Source organism: Bufo gargarizans, chromosome 5, assembly GCF_014858855.1.
Source record: "Bufo gargarizans isolate SCDJY-AF-19 chromosome 5, ASM1485885v1, whole genome shotgun sequence".
Taxonomy (NCBI): domain Eukaryota; kingdom Metazoa; phylum Chordata; class Amphibia; order Anura; family Bufonidae; genus Bufo; species Bufo gargarizans.
In genome coordinates, this window is record NC_058084.1 from 147173368 (window position 1) to 147190989 (window position 17622).

General features: G+C 40.6%; 1 protein-coding gene across 3 annotated transcripts in view; it reads left to right on the plus strand.

Moving 5' to 3' along the window:
- MTCL1 (microtubule crosslinking factor 1) overlaps positions 1-17622 on the plus strand; it is a 178492-nt gene that overhangs the window by 156745 nt on the left and 4125 nt on the right. For all 3 annotated transcript variants that reach the window (XM_044293234.1, XM_044293235.1, XM_044293236.1), the window contains 4 exons: positions 840-1088; positions 4756-5052; positions 6990-7018; positions 7256-8783. In XM_044293234.1, coding sequence (XP_044149169.1) covers positions 840-1088; positions 4756-5052; positions 6990-7018; positions 7256-8783 — 2103 coding nt within the window. The remainder of the gene's footprint in view (positions 1-839; positions 1089-4755; positions 5053-6989; positions 7019-7255; positions 8784-17622) is intronic.

Sequence of the window (17622 nt, forward strand, 5' to 3'; positions counted from 1 at the left end):
AATAGAGACTTTACAATACACTGATGCTGAGAATTAAGAGACTAGAAACCCATCGATAATTCCGAGCACTATTGTTTGTTGCTGGGATTGTAGCAGTTTTTAATCATCTGCAATAGAGTGAGTTCCTTGAAGGGCTTATCCCATGATTAATGTAAAAACTGAAAACCAGAAATCATGTAGTACATGACTATCTTTTTCTAACAAAGCTAGACCAAAGATTTTCCCATTCATTGCTCTACTAGATGTATTTCAAGCTGGCAGCTTTGCGGCGTGTCTTGTCTCAGGGGGGCATGTCCTTTCTGCTGCAGCCTCAGTAAGTCTCTGCTGGTGGCAGTTAAAAGATAGACATGAGCACATGCGTCCACCTCAGTGATGTTACTGAGATAGACAGAGAAATAAGAAAATTAACAAACAGGTGACACTGTACAGATACATTTTATAATAGAGCTACATACACACCGATCAGCTTGTTGAAGAAAGCTGGTTGTTTACCTGCTCGCCGTTGACATTGCTGCGGTGAGCACGTGTAATTACAAGAAGCCGTCCAATTCACTTCTATGGGAAGGCACCTTCCTATACACTTGTATAGTGAATGGGACGGCTTCTTGTAATGACACCTGTTCACCGCGGCGATGTTGACAGCGAGCAGGTAAGCAATAAAGAGAAGGCTGATCTGATATTGGTGACCTAGCCTCAGGGTAGGTCATCAATAGAAATATCCTGAAAACCCCTTTAAGTTCCTGGTTGTTAATAAAGATAATCCTGACTATTTATAATGAGTGAAGGTTATTCCTCTGCAGCATAGGGTTCACTGCTTTAATTTCATTTCCTTTATACAGTTTGAAACCAGAAAGCCGAGAGTGCCTGGAGATTTCAGCCCCACTGAGAATACATCCTTTAATCATGAACGCGATGAGTATAAGAAACTGCTCGCTGAGAGCCACAGGTTGGTGATGGACCTCCGTAGACATGTCCAACAGGGTGATAAGAACTGGAACCGGGAGAGAGCAGAGCTTCTGGATCGAGTTGACAGAGAAAGGCACAATTGGGAGAAACAACGAAAAGAACTCCTGAGAAGAATAGAACAGGTAGAGTGCTATAAATATGACAACAAAAAGTTATGTTTATTAAAATAAAGCTAAACACATAAGAAACCGGTAAAACCTTATGCAGAAGCATTGTAACATTGTGCCAGTCAGTTATTAGTTTGTAGGCTCATAAATGTTTTATATGTTCATCTATTTATGTAACTGTTCATTTGGGTAAATTATCTGTTTATTAAATGTTTTTGCAAGGTACATTTCTTAAATTCAGAAAAGTATGAATACTTATTACAATGCAAAATATCATAACAATAAAACAAGAGTAAGGATAGTATACAGAGCATTAATTTTCATGCTAAGTATTACAATTCAAGTTCAGTACATTGCATAACCTAAATGGTTGAACATAGTGTTATCAACCTAATAATTGAGCGTAGTCTATCGAAGTTCAATGAACAATTTGAGAAATAAAAAAAGGTTATGTTATAAGTAAAATTCTTTAGAACTTGTGTAACTGTTCATTTGTACAGTAGTTGTTTCCGAGGCTGGTAACACTACTGCACTTATCCTCTGCAAGCAGAGTTAATTCTTGGTCTTCCTCTCCTGGGGTGGTCCTCATGAGAGGCAATTTCAACAAAGCATTTGATGGTTTTCATTATTGCACTTGAGGATACCTTCAAAGTTCTAGAAATCTTCCAGATTGATGACTTTCACGTCTCAAAGTAATGATGGACTGTCTTTTCTCTTTACTTAGTTGAATGGTTCTTGCCATAATGTGTATTAGGACAGTGGTAGAATAGGGCTAAACACTGTATGGAGCTATCTTCCCTCTGCACAACACAACTGATGGTCTCAAAAATATAATGAAGGCAAGAAAGTTCACAAATTAAGGCATGCCTTTTAATTGAAAAGCATTCTTTCCTCATGAAGCTGATTTAGAGAATGCTGAGTGTGCGAAGTTGTCCTCAATGCAAAAGGGGGCTACTTTGAAGAATTTAAAATATAAAACATATTCTGATTTAACAGTTATGTTTCCTGCTTAATTCCATATGTATTCCTTCATCATTTTCATGTCTTCAGTATAAATCTATACTGTAGATAAAAACTATGGAATGAAAAGGTGTGTTTAAATTTTTGACTGGTACTGTACCTCCAGATAGGTATAGTTCCTTATTTTGATACTGTACATTCAAGTTCATGGAGATTAGTTTTTAAAAGCCATGATAACATATACTATACATTCACATTTTCAAGCCATTTTACATATATTAAACCATCATTTTATAAACTGTTTTATTGTATTGCGATTATTTAGTTAGTATTTAATTTCCTATTCCAGGGATACCACTTTGAGACTAGCCAGGCTTCTCCTGAATATAGGTCGCTGAGTCTTACATCAGTAGGAAACTTTTATACCTTTCAAGCATTAATCACCTAACCAATCTTGGCATTGTGTTCTCTGGGGTTTCTAAAAAGCAGCTTACAGCAAAGCAAATGGCAGCTAGTAGAGCATTTTATAGCTAAAACTTTAATATTGCTAAATAAGGGGCACTTTCTCCATTAATAAGACACCCTTCCTTACTTTAGTTATGGTTTATGGCTGCTTTCAACCCTAAGGGGTATTCAAGTTGCAAATAATCCTTCTTACACTTTGCTAAACATGACCTGGAATAGCATTTAGACCCTAGTATCACAGTAAAGTTTGGTGCAGTTTTCAATTTATATTTTAAGCTGAAGGATAGATTGATTTTGGAAAATGTGTCACTTTGGAATGGTTTTAAAAAAAAAAATGAAATCTTACAGCCGTAGTATCCAGAGCCGCTTATGTTTATTAAAGGGGTCATCTATTTCTACCTGAAGACCTATCCTCTGGATAGCTCATCAGCATCTTATCGGTGGGAGTCCACCACTCCCCTGAGCACCACGGCCTTCTTGCTGCATAACCTAAGCCAGTGACGTCACAACCATTGGTCACGCGGCCTAGGCGTAGCTCATCCCCATTCAAGTGAAGCACAGCTGCAATGCAGTGTATAGGTCATTGGATAACCCCTTGAATATCACATAATAGTTATAGCACTTTGTTTAAAGGGAATGTGTCACCTAAAGTAACAATTTTTTATTAACTAAAACCAGATACTGATAAATCTTCATCCATCTACATATGATTATTATCACACCATTTTTTTATGAGTTGCTGTTAACAGCATTTAAAGATATGTTTTAAAGAAACCACATGTAACCTGTTGATAAGAGATGTTCATTGGTTTCAGTGGGAGAATATTTTGGGCATGCTCTGAGAACTGTGCAGAGGTCATTGTCCGGGAAGGGGGAGTAGATAAGTTGTGACCATCACCTGAATCCTGTATTATCTATCTGTGTTTACATTCATTGTGATCATGCCTATAATGATGCGATTGGCCAGAAAGAAAACTGCATTTTATATAGATAACATGGAAAAGTGAAAGAAAAAAAATCACCAGAATTCAGTGTCTGGGCTACTAAAGTCTTGATTAACAATATGTGTATAATTAAATTGCATCTTTTCCAAAGTTATTAAATGGTACTTAGTTTTTAATTGGTTCAGTCTAGCAAAATGTAACATTATCTTGTATGTAATATCTTTAGAAGAAAGATTATGTGCAGCCGTAGGTTTTTAGTATCTACAATTTTATAACTTATAAGGACAGATTTATCAATGAAAAAGTCGCAAATTGCATTTTTGAGATTTTTTCAAAACTGCATGTTTAAATTTTTTGGGTGGTGGCGTATCTCCACTGGTCTCACCACTTTCCTAAGGCTAGGTCTACACAACGACATTTGTTGCGCGACAGATAGGGCACAACTACACTGAAACATTTGTAGCGCAACATTTTGTTGCACCAATGTCGCGCAACAATTTTTATAATGGCAGTCTGTAGTGTCGCACTGCAACATGCTGCGACTGCGACGCAACAGTCGCTGACAAATCCATCTCAAATGGATTTTCTGCGACTGTTGCGTCGCAGTCGCAGCATGTTGCAGTGTGACACCATAGAATGCCATTATAAAAATTGTCGCGCGACAGTGCAAAAAAATGTTGCGCGACAAATGTCGTCGTGTAGACCTAGCCTGAATAGGAATTGCATGGTGAGGACGGGGAAGAGGCAGGACCACTGGCCCAACCATATTTATGATATTTTACACCATTTTTCTGGCATAAAAGAATATTGAAATTAACACCAGCCATGTGCTGGCATAGATATCTGTATGGGCCCACGGACTGCCATATGCTTCACTTAATTTGACGAGGCACCGCAGCACATCTGGTTATCATAGACCAGCTTACGCCACCGGGCTATGATAAATCTGCCCCATAGACTTTAGAAATTTTAAGTAGTCAGACTACAACTTTAAAGGGAACCTGTCACCATGAAAATGCAGTGTGATTAGCAGGCAGGAAGTTACCTAGCAGATGGAGCTGAGCAGATTGAGAAATAGTTTTGTGGGAAAAATATTCAGTTATATTCCTTCTCATTCTGAGCTTTGAAGTCAAGGAGGATTGGGTCCCGAATCTTTTCAGACACTGGCAATGCCCCTGGTGTACAGTGTTAGTCTTTGAACTACTAAACTCCTGTATTTATGGGGTAATTGTAAGATTAAGTCTGTCTATTCTTCTGTAATAGCAATATTCAATGATTTTATCATAAAATTTATTTTTGTACTCAATTTCCAGCTCCAAAAAGAATCGAGTCCTCGAAAAACAGATCTTTTCCTTGCTGACCAAAACGATGATGGTACCACTCATTATTTATCCACGGCCTCATTGCCTGGGTCCCAGTCACGTGCAGCCAGGTCATTTTCTGATTCTGATGACATGCCATTTGAAGAACACTTACTTCCCAAGTTAAAAGGGACTGACCGATGCTCTGGCTCTGAGAACCTCTTCCTTGATGCACTTTCTCTGGATTCTGCTGATGAGGCCGATTTGCCTCAGCCCCGCAAACTGGAGCGTGATAAGTTCTCTACTGAGGTAATGCATCTTTTCTCTTGCTGCTTCATTTTTGGTCACAGAATGTAGATGGAGTCACCTCTCAATACTTCACTGAAATGCGTCAGTCCCCTTGATTCTTACTGGAGTTTTTGCAGCCTTCATTTGTGTACATTTCTGCAGTGATGACTTTTATCTGTTTACTGTGCTTTTGTAAATCCTTACATTTTCTTAATTTAATAGTCTTTTAGTCTTGGAATCTGTTGTGTGTTAAAATAAACTAGTTAGTACTGTTGTCTTGTTTTTCTAGAACTGAGTTTGTTATATGTGATTATTATCAGTCTAATCACTTTTCCTGGTAAACCTTTAAATTAAAAAAACACAGGATTGAAATGGATAAAAAAATAAATGCAAAAATCTGTGTTACTCCTAACTGATTCCCCGCTCCCACAATTCTGACACTGCTCCTACCTCCACTATTTTCTACATCCTGGTCCCAGGTTTCACAGATAGGAAATAGCTTGGCCTGCCCATTCATAGATAATTGGTGGAGGTGGGTCACCTCTGCAGCCAGTGATTGGCTTAGTGGGCAGGACAAGCCATTTCTTATGCGTTTAGCCTTGGACCAGAAGATGGATAGCAATAGGTCCTGTTGATTTTATTTATTATTATTTAGTTTTTTACTTTTAACATATTTCTTTAAACAAATACTCCCTACAAATAAGCCTTTCAAAGCATCAAACTTTTGTCCATACTAGTGTCCACATATCTGATTGGCAGGATGTCAGAATTCTGCTGCAAGATATAACATTGACATCTTCGTTCCCTCTTCCTAAAACAAACAGTTCACCAAACTCAACCACGTACTTATTGATATATACTTGTTTATTTTCAGGGACATATTTAAAAATAATGAAGCAAAACCTTATGTAGATGGAAATTTGGGCGTTTCCTCCAAAAAACTCACTGTCAGCAATTTTATGCGTTGATGTCAAGAAAATATAAAACTTTATTGAGGAAGCTTTTTGGAACGTGAATAGCAAACATGCATCAGTTGCTTTTTATTTTTCTTATAGTTGACCACATAAATGACCACCTAAAAAAAAAAAGCCATTTAACCTTCCACTTCAAACATAAAAGGTCTGCATTTAATTTGTACTAGATGATGAGGAATACGTCTACATCATGCTCTGCTGCCCCTAAACCCCTTCCTATTCAGCCTTGTCATAACTCTTGTCCTGTGTCTATTTGTATTGAGCCCCAAAACCCAGGGTAAATTTTTATGGAATAATAAGGCAAAATGTTTAACTCTTTCAAAATCTATTCTTAGTAAACTTTGTAATTTAAAAAAACAAGAGAAAACTTGGATTGGACATCCACATTGATCGGGTTGCTTCTCAGAACAATTTACTTTGCTTTTCAGCATAATTAGTTGTATACCAATCCATACTCTATGTAGATTTTGATTATAGAGTGCATAGGCCCACTCACCACATCAAGATTGCCTCTTTCGAGTGGGACCTACTCCAGTTTGGCACAGCACCATGTGGCAACCAGTGCTGCAAAAACGCAGCACTCGCAGGCATCGAGACCCAGCAGTTCAACAGCACCCCTGCTGCAAGAATAAAACCCCTTGACACTGGGCTTAGTCTGATAGCAGGGGTGCTGTTGGACTGTTGGGTCACACCACTTGCTGGTGGGGTCTGTGGTCGCTACATGGTGCCGTGCTGCAACCTTGACATGGTGTTGGGCTTATGCTTTTTGATCAAAACATATACAAATGCCTTGTGTACAGTACATAGATTATGGGGCTGTATATTATTAATTACTCTGACAAGCAATGATAAATTAATGTATATATAGCATGTGGATGGGCAATCCATACTTTTCTCCTTTTGTTAAACATTTTTACATGTTTAATATGACAGTTGCTTGACCATTGACAAATAAGCATATAACAGTGTTGCTTATTATTTCAGGAAGATATACAAAAAGGAGGATTACAGAGGTAAGTATTACTACTAAACTTGTAAGATGCTCATAAATAATGTAAATTGGTCTGCATGAGATACCATGTGGACAAGTTTTGTGGATTTAGACTTGGAGCTTGCATTTCATATTTTTATTTTTATTTTTGGTTCTGCATGCATTCAGTAGTCATGCATGTTGTCCTTTTCTGTTTATTGAAAGTCTTCCAAAGGATGAAGTCAAATTTCTTAATGACTACATACCCTTTTTCTTATAGGGTCATGTCTGTTTCTTCTATGTCTGAATTTCATCGATTAATGGAGAGCTCACCTTTCCTTCCTGACAAGAGTTTAGATCTTTCTGGTGACAAGGATGAATTAACTCCTCCCTTGTCCCCTGATGATCTGAAGTACATTGAAGAGTTTAACAAGAATTTGGATTATAGTAGTGTGGGTCATGGTGATAAAATCATAAGGGTAGGTGGGGAAAGAGCAGGGAATGGGAAAGTGGAGTCAAAGTCATCTTCGGATACATTCCAATCTTCTTCATGGTTCTTTACTACTAGTGTTACAATGACAACAAATACTATGACCAGTCCTGAACACTGCCTGAAGCAGTCTCCTCGAAGCCACCTTGTTGCTGAAAGAATGGGGGTTAGGGTCTTTCACAGTCCACCTGCGGTTCGTAGGTTTGATAAATCTGTTGTTAATGGCAATGAAGCGATAAAACATATAGAATCAGATTTACTTTTTTCTACAAGTAAAGCAAATGGAAATGTTTCTGAAGCAAAACATGGTACCACTGAGGTGTTTGGGAGATGGCCATGTGATCTTAATAATCAGCATAAAGACTTTTTAGAAAGTGGTTTACATCCAATGGATCGACCTGTTTGCACTACTGTTGGTTTTGCGTCTTCGCTGCACAATATAGAGTTGTCTAGAAACATGAGTGACGACATGAAAGAAGTTGCCAATTCTGTTAGAAATTCTATCCGAACAAACCCTCTAGATTCTCAGTTCAGAGACATTGCTTGTCAGACCAATGGTTTAAAGAGTACAGGAACGCAAACCACGCAAACCATTAATGTTGGCTTGCAAACTGAAGCTTTTCGAAGCATTACCAGCAGTCCACATAAGTGTCTAACTCCAAAGGGAGGCTCTACTCCAATTTCATCACCTTCTCGTAGTTTGAGGAACAAGCAAGTTGCTCCAGCTATTGAAAAGGTGCAGGCAAAGTTTGAACGTAGTTGTTGTTCCCCAAAATATGGTTCGCCAAAACTGCAGAAGAAACCTCTACCCAAAGGGGATCAGCCCCCTAATCGTGTCAATTCAGGTACACCACAGAAAGGGTTCAATGAGTCTGCCTGGGCCAGATCAACAACAACAAGAGAGAGCCCAGTTCATACAACTATCAATGATGGTCTTTCAAGTCTATTCAATATTATCGACCACAGCCCAATCACTTGTGACCATTCGCAAAAAACATCAAGGCCAAGTAGCAGATCTCGGTCAGCAGAAGCTAGATCAGAGTTTGGGACCATGCCTGATGTATACATTGATGGGAGGGGGAGGTCGCCAAGCCCTATTCGCATAATTATAGACCTCCAAGGGGATCAGTACATCGATAGTAGCTGTAGCAGACAAGACCTCTCTACTCCTCCAGGTTACTCTTTGACAGAAAATGCTGCCAGAATGCTTAGCAAGAAAATCTTAGAAGATCAAAAGCAACCTCCAGATAGTCCAACCAGAGGCTACAGAAACAGCACTTCTGCAGAACTGTTAAATATTGAGCAAGCATCAATTGAGGTAAGGGCTTTAAGTGTGCAGTATACTTGCTTGAAAAATTTTTTTTTTATGAATTCCATTGTTTGTTATGAAATAATTTTCCACCAAAAATGACATTTAAATCAAACAGTCTTGTTATTCAAAAGGGAAGGATGCATTAATTAACTGAAAACTATTACTTCTTACGTAAATGTATGTAAATCTCTTCTTATTGATTAAGAAAGGAGTTTTTTTCTGGAAAATACTATTTGAAAGTGTTACCTATTTCCATATAGTCCTTAATTAAAGGGAGGAAAAGTCTAAGGCATATTGGTATATCATAGACTTTTTCCAGGGTGCGGGTGCCCACATAGAGGGCTCTGAGTGCCACCTCTGGCACCCGTGCCATAGATTCGCCACCACTGGCCTATACTCAGGATAGGCCTTCAGTAGTGGTGGCAGCAGCGCTGCAATAACCAGTTCTGGACACTACAAACAATGGAAGGATCTGTAGCTGATTGGCGTGGGTAAAAACCCCCTTTAAACGACCCTTTTGAGGCATGAATGATGAAAGAAGATATTCAGAGTGGCATTCTCAGGTATGCTTGATTGTTACTATTAGTTTATCAGTTTACTTTAAGGGGTTTAATGGGTACACAATATTGATGGCCTATCCTTATTATAGGCCATCAATATAAGATTGATTGGGGTCTGATACTCAGCACCCCGCTAATCAACTGTTTAAAGGGCTTGCGGTGCACAGACAAGCAATGCATCTGTTCATTGTTTACACTATATGGCTACTTTCACACCTGCGCTTTCCCTTTCCGCTATTGAGATCCATCAAAGGATCTCAATAGCGGAGGAAAACGCTTCAGTTTTGTCCCCATTCATTGTCAATGGGGACAAAACTGAACTTAAGGGAATGGATTCCGTTCTGTTTCATTGCATTTCCATGACGCACACAAAAGCGCTGCAAGCAGCGTTTTTGAGTGCGTTCTGGGATGCGGAGCAAGACAGATCCATCATGGCTCACAATGTAGTCAAATGGTGATGGATCAGTTTTCTCTGACACAAAAAAATACGGATCCGTCACCAATGGTTTTAGTGCCGGATCCGTCATGGCTATTTTAGAGATAATACAACCAGATCTGTTCATAACAGATGCAGACAGTTGTATTATCATGACGGAAGCGAAAACACAGATGTGAAATTAGCCTATGCTGTCTACTTAGTAGCGGCTGTACCGGGTATTGCCGCTTTGTCTTAAGGCCCCAATTACACTGTCCGAGCATCGGTCATACCATCGCTACACATCGTTGTCTCCCATCGGCACCAAGCAGATGAGATTGCGGGTCAATGTCAGTATGGCAGTGACTTTAAAATGCATTGCACTATAGAAATAGTGCAAAGTATTTTAGAAGCGATCAAAAGATCGCCTATCATAGTCCCCTTAAATGGTTAAAAAAGAAAAATTTAATAAAAATAAATTGCAAGTAAGGAAAATACACAAAAAAACGCTTTTCAATGGAAAAAAATTGCAAAAATAAAATTTCCTACACATGTTGGTATTGTAATGACCCGTACTACGCAACTATCCTGTAATAGCTGTTTTTTGCTTATTCACGAGCAAAAAAAGGGAACAAAAAGTGATCAAAAAGTGTCACATACCCCTAAAACAGGGATGGCCAAACTGAGGCTCTCCAGCTGTTGCAAAACTACAACTCCCAGCATGCCTACAGCAGGGCATGGTGGGAGCTGTAGTTTTACAACAGCTGGAGAGCCACAGGTTGGCCATCCCTGCCCTAAAAGATATCAGTGAAAACTGTGACTCTGAATAGTTTGATCACTCTTGCTGTCAATGCTACGAAGGTTCTGCTGAGCTAAAACAAATTTTACCATTAAAAAAACTGGCTATGTCCGACATACAGTACAAAGAGCAACATTGTGATCTTGGGGCCCATAGCCAAAGCATTGTGTCACACCTACATTAAATGCTAATTTAATGTAGGTGCGGCACAATGGCTGTGGGCTGGCTAACCATGGTCTTAAAGTTGAAGGTGGTCTATAAGAAGCTAATGTTGACATATCCATCTTGTTTTCTTTAGTTCTACAAAGTGGACTTTCAGTAGGTCATGGTTGTAGCACAGTCCATGTCTGTAGGGCATCCCTTGCCATTTACTAACAATACTACTTATATTTCTCTTTCTGATAACTCTTCCTTGCAACAGTCTTTATCAACGTGGAAATATCTGCTGGAAAAGACAACTAATGCAGATTATTTGCTTTAATGCACTCTTCAATCTTTTGCTTTTTTCTGTCTATCCTGTCTAGAATCAAACTGTCTTACTAACTGCCCCCTGGGGACTCTAACTATGCCTGCTACAGAGCTGTAAGTTTCCGTTCATTCTTTGTTCCCTCTTTATGTCTTACTTTCAAACTTTTGAATACTGTTTTGAAGCAAAGCCAAAAATAAATGGATCTGGACACAGTGCTCCATATAGCTAAAGCCATCACTAGGCACTTTCACAGTGTTCTCAGCAATCACTTTATAAGTTAGTACTTGAAATATAGATACAAGTGGCATCTGTTATTTATAAACCCAACCTAGAAGAGCATGGAAGAACGGTTAGGAGTCTTACTAGGAGAAGACCAGGGTGGACAGAATATTGCACCGATAAACACCATTTTCTGTGCAGCCAATCTTGCTGCAGCAGCGCTGCGTTACCTCTTCTGTCCGCAGCAGTAGAGACCACCAACATTTTGTTGACCCTGGTAGAACCCATTAGAGGCTGCTCACACAGCATTTTGTGCAGGCAGAATTTGGGGCGACCAAAAAGCTGCCATAAGACCCTGTGGCATCCACCTGCCATTCTTTTCAGTGGGAGACTGCACTGCCGTCCTTAGGGGTGTGGGTTATAGCTGACCGGCTCGATTCTGGCCATAAACTGCGGGCTCTTTTTATATGCAATGGGAGGTGGATTCTGTGGCAAATTCTGTCTGCATAAAATGCCATGGGAATGGTTTTCCTGGAGATCGTTTGCTTTATAAGGGTCATCATCCAGGTCTTTATACAGTTCATCATTCCTTCTAAAGATTATTTATTAAGTAAGGTACAGAGACAATGTTATAATTTATACTAGATTGACCATTCATTATAGGGGTTAATCTGATAATACATTTTGGTGGCCTATCCTCAGGATTGGTCATTAGTCTCTGATCGGGGGGTGACCTCTTCATACTATAATGTGCTTGGTATTTCTTCTCAGTCCCATTGAGTTAAACACCATACAGTGCCTAAATAGTTAAAAGGGTTAATAGTAAAGACCCATGCAGTCTTGGGCAGTGAAGTTTTGCAAATAGTCCAGGGGGACCAGTCCCTAGGCAACAGGAGCGGACTGGAAACTTAAAGTGGCTCTGGAAAAAAAACTAAAAGTGGCCTCGTGTTGTAGGCGGGTCCAAATTGACAGAAGGTGGGACAACAGAAGTAGGCGGGGCCAGCAATACCATAGTGCAGCACAAAAATACCACCCCAGCAGAACCACATACCACAGTGCAGCACAAAATACTGCCCCAGCAGAACCAGATACCACAGTGCAGCACAATATACTGCCTCAGTAGAACCAAATACCACAGTCCAGCACAAAATACTACCACCTGCCCCACAGTATAAAGCTGAATCGTCTTCCAGAGGACGGCAATACAGTTGAATTCAGGAGGGCATCTGTGGACACTTGCGAGGTGCATAAGTGCCTGTTTCTCCTACATTAATTAATGTTGACAGCATCAGAACTTTATGTACCTGGCTGGCGGCCAAAAGGGGAGCTCGGGTGGCCCTCTGGGCTTCTGCCCAGCAGGAAAGTTCCCTGTAGGGTCTATGGCCAGTCTGCCCATGCAAGGTAATTGCTTAATTTGCCATCCCCTTAAACCAACAGTGACTACACTACACCTTTTGCTGCATTGTGTATATAACTAGTGCATCATGGTGTGCTTGCCCTATAATAGCCTAAATGAATTGGAGTATTCCCATCTCAGATTGGAATACCTGTCTCATGTGGAGGTCAGGGTTACAAAATAAATGCTACACTTTCCATAATTCCATAGATCTGAATATGAGCTCCCAAAGGATCATAGCATCTGATCGATCCTGGGCACAGCATAGCACAGCAAACTGTGTGTAACACCGTTCACTGAGCTGCCTCTGTATCTCTTGTCACCCTGACCGCCGCATTACACAGGTTCATTACACCGCCTCATTACACAGGTATTCCAATCTCTGCCATGAAGGACTGCGATTCGGAAAGTGTCAGTAGACAACTGCAGTCTCGAGTCCACTGCAGGAAAATCACCACCATATCTGGCCAAAATCCACAGCAGCAGAAACTGAACCAAATAGTCCGTAATGAGAAATGCTCTAAATTTGGAGAATATTTACCCTTCCCATTGCAAAGGAATCGCATGGCCAGTTGTGGGCAGATATTTCTGCAGTGTGTGGATGAGAATGTTTTATAAAACTCCCATCCACTTCCTTAGTGTTTACGCTATGTTTGGCTGTATCCTAATGGACTATAAGATGATTCTTCTGTCCGAGTCTAAACAGCAAAGCAAATAAGCTGTCTAGATAGATACCAACAATGAAACCTAATTTAGATAGAATGTGTTCTCCTCATGATACATTATGTGATTATACTATACTATATGAATGCTTAGAAGATTAATAATATACAAACTTTCCACGTTGAATAATAAAACAACCATTGCAGAATTGTATATATTGTTAATAGTTTTTTTTGCTAACAACTTTGCTGCATGCACTTTTTTTTATTGTCTCCATCATTTCCATAGTTTCAGTAACCATTATATACCGTAGTTAGGTATCACTCTTCTAGCTGCTTTGTCAAGTACTCGTTTTAAATTTTTTATGTTAACCAGTAAATGCAATGCAGTTAGGGCTGCAACTATTAATCGTTGTCATCGAATAATCGTCTGATTCGTTGCTATGCGGGCGGGAGCGGGCAGTTTTCTTTAACTTTAAATCAGCGCATCTTTATTACCTTACAATAAAGCTCCAGTAACAGGCAGAGCGGGCGGCGGTGTAACATCACTGACTCACGTGACGCGCGTGCTCCGCCTGCTTTATTCATAAAGTGGGCGAAGCAGGCGCGTCACGTGAGTGAGTGACGTTACGCCGCCGCCGCCCGCTCTGCCTGTTACTGGAGCTTCATTGTAAGGTAATACAGATGCGCTGATTTAAAGTTAAAGTAAAAGTTACTGCTGGGCCGGGGCTCTTATGGGGAGGGGGATCTGTAGATGGCACTGTTATGAGGGGTCTGTGGATGGCACTGTTATAGGGGAATCTGTGGCTGATGCTGTTATGGAAGGGATCTGTGGATGGCGCTGTTATGGGAGGGATCTGTGGATGGCGCTGTTATGGGAGGGATCTGTGGATGGCGCTGTTATGAGGATCTGTGGATGACACATATAGCATAAGATGCTATATAGTGTCATCCATAGATCCCCCCCCATAGCACAGTCATCCACAGATCCCCCTCCACATAACAGTGCCATCCACAGATACCCCACATAACAGTGCCATCCACAGATACCCCCATAACACTGCCATCCACAGATATACCCCCCATAACACTGTCATCCACAGATATACCCCCCATAACACTGCCATCCACAGATATACCCCCCATAACACTGCCATCCACAGATATACCCCCCATAACACTGCCATCCACAGATATACCCCCCATAACACTGCCATCCACAGATATACCCCCTATAACACTGCCATCCACAGATATACCCCCTATAACACTGCCATCCACAGATATACCCCCCATTACACTGCCATCCACAGATATACCCCCCATTACACTGCCATCCACAGATATACCCCCCATAGCACTGCCATCCACAGATATACCCCCATAACACTGCCATCCACAGATATACCCCCCATAACACTGCCATCCACAGATATACCCCCCATAACACTGCCATCCACAGATATCCCCCCCATAACAGTGCTATCCACAGATATCCCCCCCATAACAGTGCCAGCCACAGATATCCCCCCCATAACAGTGCCAGCCACAGATATCCCCCCATAACAGTGCCTTCCACAGATATCCCCCCATAACAGTGCCAGCCACAGATATCCCCCCATAACAGTGCTTTCCACAGATATCCCCCCATAACAGTGCCATCCACAATTTGTTTTAATATGGCCTTTGAACATAATTTTTCAAGCAAAATCATATAAACCCATTTTTGGGTCATTTTGGTGTTGTTTGCCAATTAATCAATGAAATTTCGACAACTAATCGATTATTCAAATAATCGTTAGCTGCAGCCCTAAATGCAGTAATTAAAAGGGGGAGGGTATTAAGGGTATGCATAAATGCTGCTATAGTCTGTATTGTTCTGATGTTGCATAGTTAAAGGGGTATTCCAGTGGAGTTAAAAAAAAAACATCATAAGTTTCCCACTGGCTACAAATACTTTAAAACTAGAACAGTGGTTATTCTCACCTCACCGATTCCCCACTGATGCAGTTCCGATGGTGCCTGTGTCCAAGCCGTGCTTCACATCCATCTCTAGTTTTGGCATGACAGTCAAAGGCTGTGAATGGCCCTCAGCCAATCATTGGCTAAGGCAGGTCATTACTGCAGCCATTGCTGAGCAGCATTTGTAGCCATTTCCTGCCATGATGGAACTTGAGCAGGAAGTAGAGCACAACAGGGACCCAGGAAACATCAGAGGTTTGGGATTAGTAACTTGAGTATAACCACTGTTATTTTTGTAAAGCATTTGCTGTGAAGTCTTTTTTTATTTATTTCAATGGAATACCCCTTCAACTAAAAAGCTTAAGAACATAGACATAGTTATGATACTGTACCCACAGACTTTTATGGAGTGCCGCCATATCTGTGTATGCCCCATTCGTATTAAGGGGCTATTCACCATAAAATAATATAATACTATAGCATGGCACTGTACAGAGCACCATACAGCAGCACATGAAGTGCCTTATGTTTCCATAGTACAGAACCACAGCTGGAAACATTTAGAATTTATTGAGATTTTGAAAGTACAGTCCTGATCAAAAGTTTAAGACCACTTGAAAATGGCAAAAAATCATATTTAGCATGGCTGGATCTTAACAAGGTTCCAAGTAGAGCTTCAACATGCAACAAGAAGAAATTGGAGTGAGATAAAACATTTTTTGAGCATTCTATTTCATGAAAACAACGAATAAACTGAAACAGGCTGTTTTTCAGCTGATCAAAAGTTTAGGACCACACCTCCAAAAAAAACTAAACCCCCCCAAAACAGAAATCCAACTTCCAAACATGAACTCAGTAATGAGTAGCTCTGCCGTTATTGTTTATCACTTCAAAAATTTGTTTCGGCATGCTTGATGCAAGCGTTTCCATGAGGTGAGTGGGAACATTTCTCCAAGTGGTGAAGACGGTCACACGAAGGCCATCTACTGTCTGGAACTGTTGTCCATTTTTGTAAACTTCCCTTGCCATCCATCCCCAAAGGTTCTCAATTGGATTTAGATCAGGGGAACACGCAGGATGGGCCAAAAGAGTGATGTTATTCTCCTGGAAGAAGTCCCTTGTCCTGCGGGCAGTGTACTGTAGTGTTGTCCTGTTGAAAAACCCAGTCGTTACCACACAGACGAGGGCCCTCAGTCACGAGGAATGCTCTCTGCAACATCTGGACATAGCCAGCGGCCGTTTGACGCCCCTGAACTTCCTGAAGCTCCATTGTTCCACTGAAGGAAAAAGCACCCCAGACCATTATGGCACTGTGGCACGTAGAAAACATCTCAGGTGGGATCTGCTTGTCATGCCAATAACGTTGGAAACCATCAGGACCATCAAGGTAAAAAAAATTCTCATCAGTGAATAAAACTTTCTTCCACCTTTGATTGTCCCATATTTGGTGCTCTCTTGCAAAGTCCAAAAGAGCAGTTCTGTGGCGTTCAAGGAGACGAGGTCTTTGAAGACGTTTTTTGTTTTTGAAGCCCTTCAGTCTCAGATGCCGTCTGATGGTTATGGGGCGGCAGTCAGCACCAGTAAGGGCCTTAATTTGAGTCGAGGATCGTCCAGTGTCTTGATGGACAGCCAATTGGATCCTCCGGCTCAGTGCTGATGACATTTTTTTGCATCTTCCACTTGACTTTTTTGTTCCATAACCCTCAGGATCATTTAAGAATTCAAGAAATTCCAAATGACTGTCTTACTGCGTCCCACCTCAGCAGCGATGGCGCGCTGTGAGAGACCCTGCTTATGCAGTTCAACAACCCAACCACGTTCAAAGAGGGAGAGTTTTTTTGCCTTTGCCATCACAACGTGTGACTACCTGACAGAAAATGACAATAGATCCACATCTTCGCATAGATTTGGCCTTTTTTAAAGGCATGTGGTCCTAAACTTTTTATCAGCTGAAAAACAGCCTGTTTCAGTTTATTAGTTGTTTTCATTAAATTGAATGCTCAAAAAATATTTTGTCTCACTCCCATTTCTTCTTGTTGCATGTTGAAGCTCTACTTGGAACCTTGTTAAGATCCAGCCATGCTAAATATGATTTTTTTGCCATTTTTCAAGTGGTCTTAAACTTTTGATCAAGACTGTATCTCCAGATGATACAAACTCTGTAATATAGCGTTTTTGCTCCCTTTGGCTATTTTGAATTGAATGCTAATACCGAGTGTGAACTGTATTGTAGGCAGACTGAGGGTGAATGAATATAGAGTTTATAAACATTTACTTTAAAATAACTAATAATGCATTTACTTAAAACGTACCTCCAGTGATCCATATTACCATGCACCTAATTGCATATCCTTATGTAAACC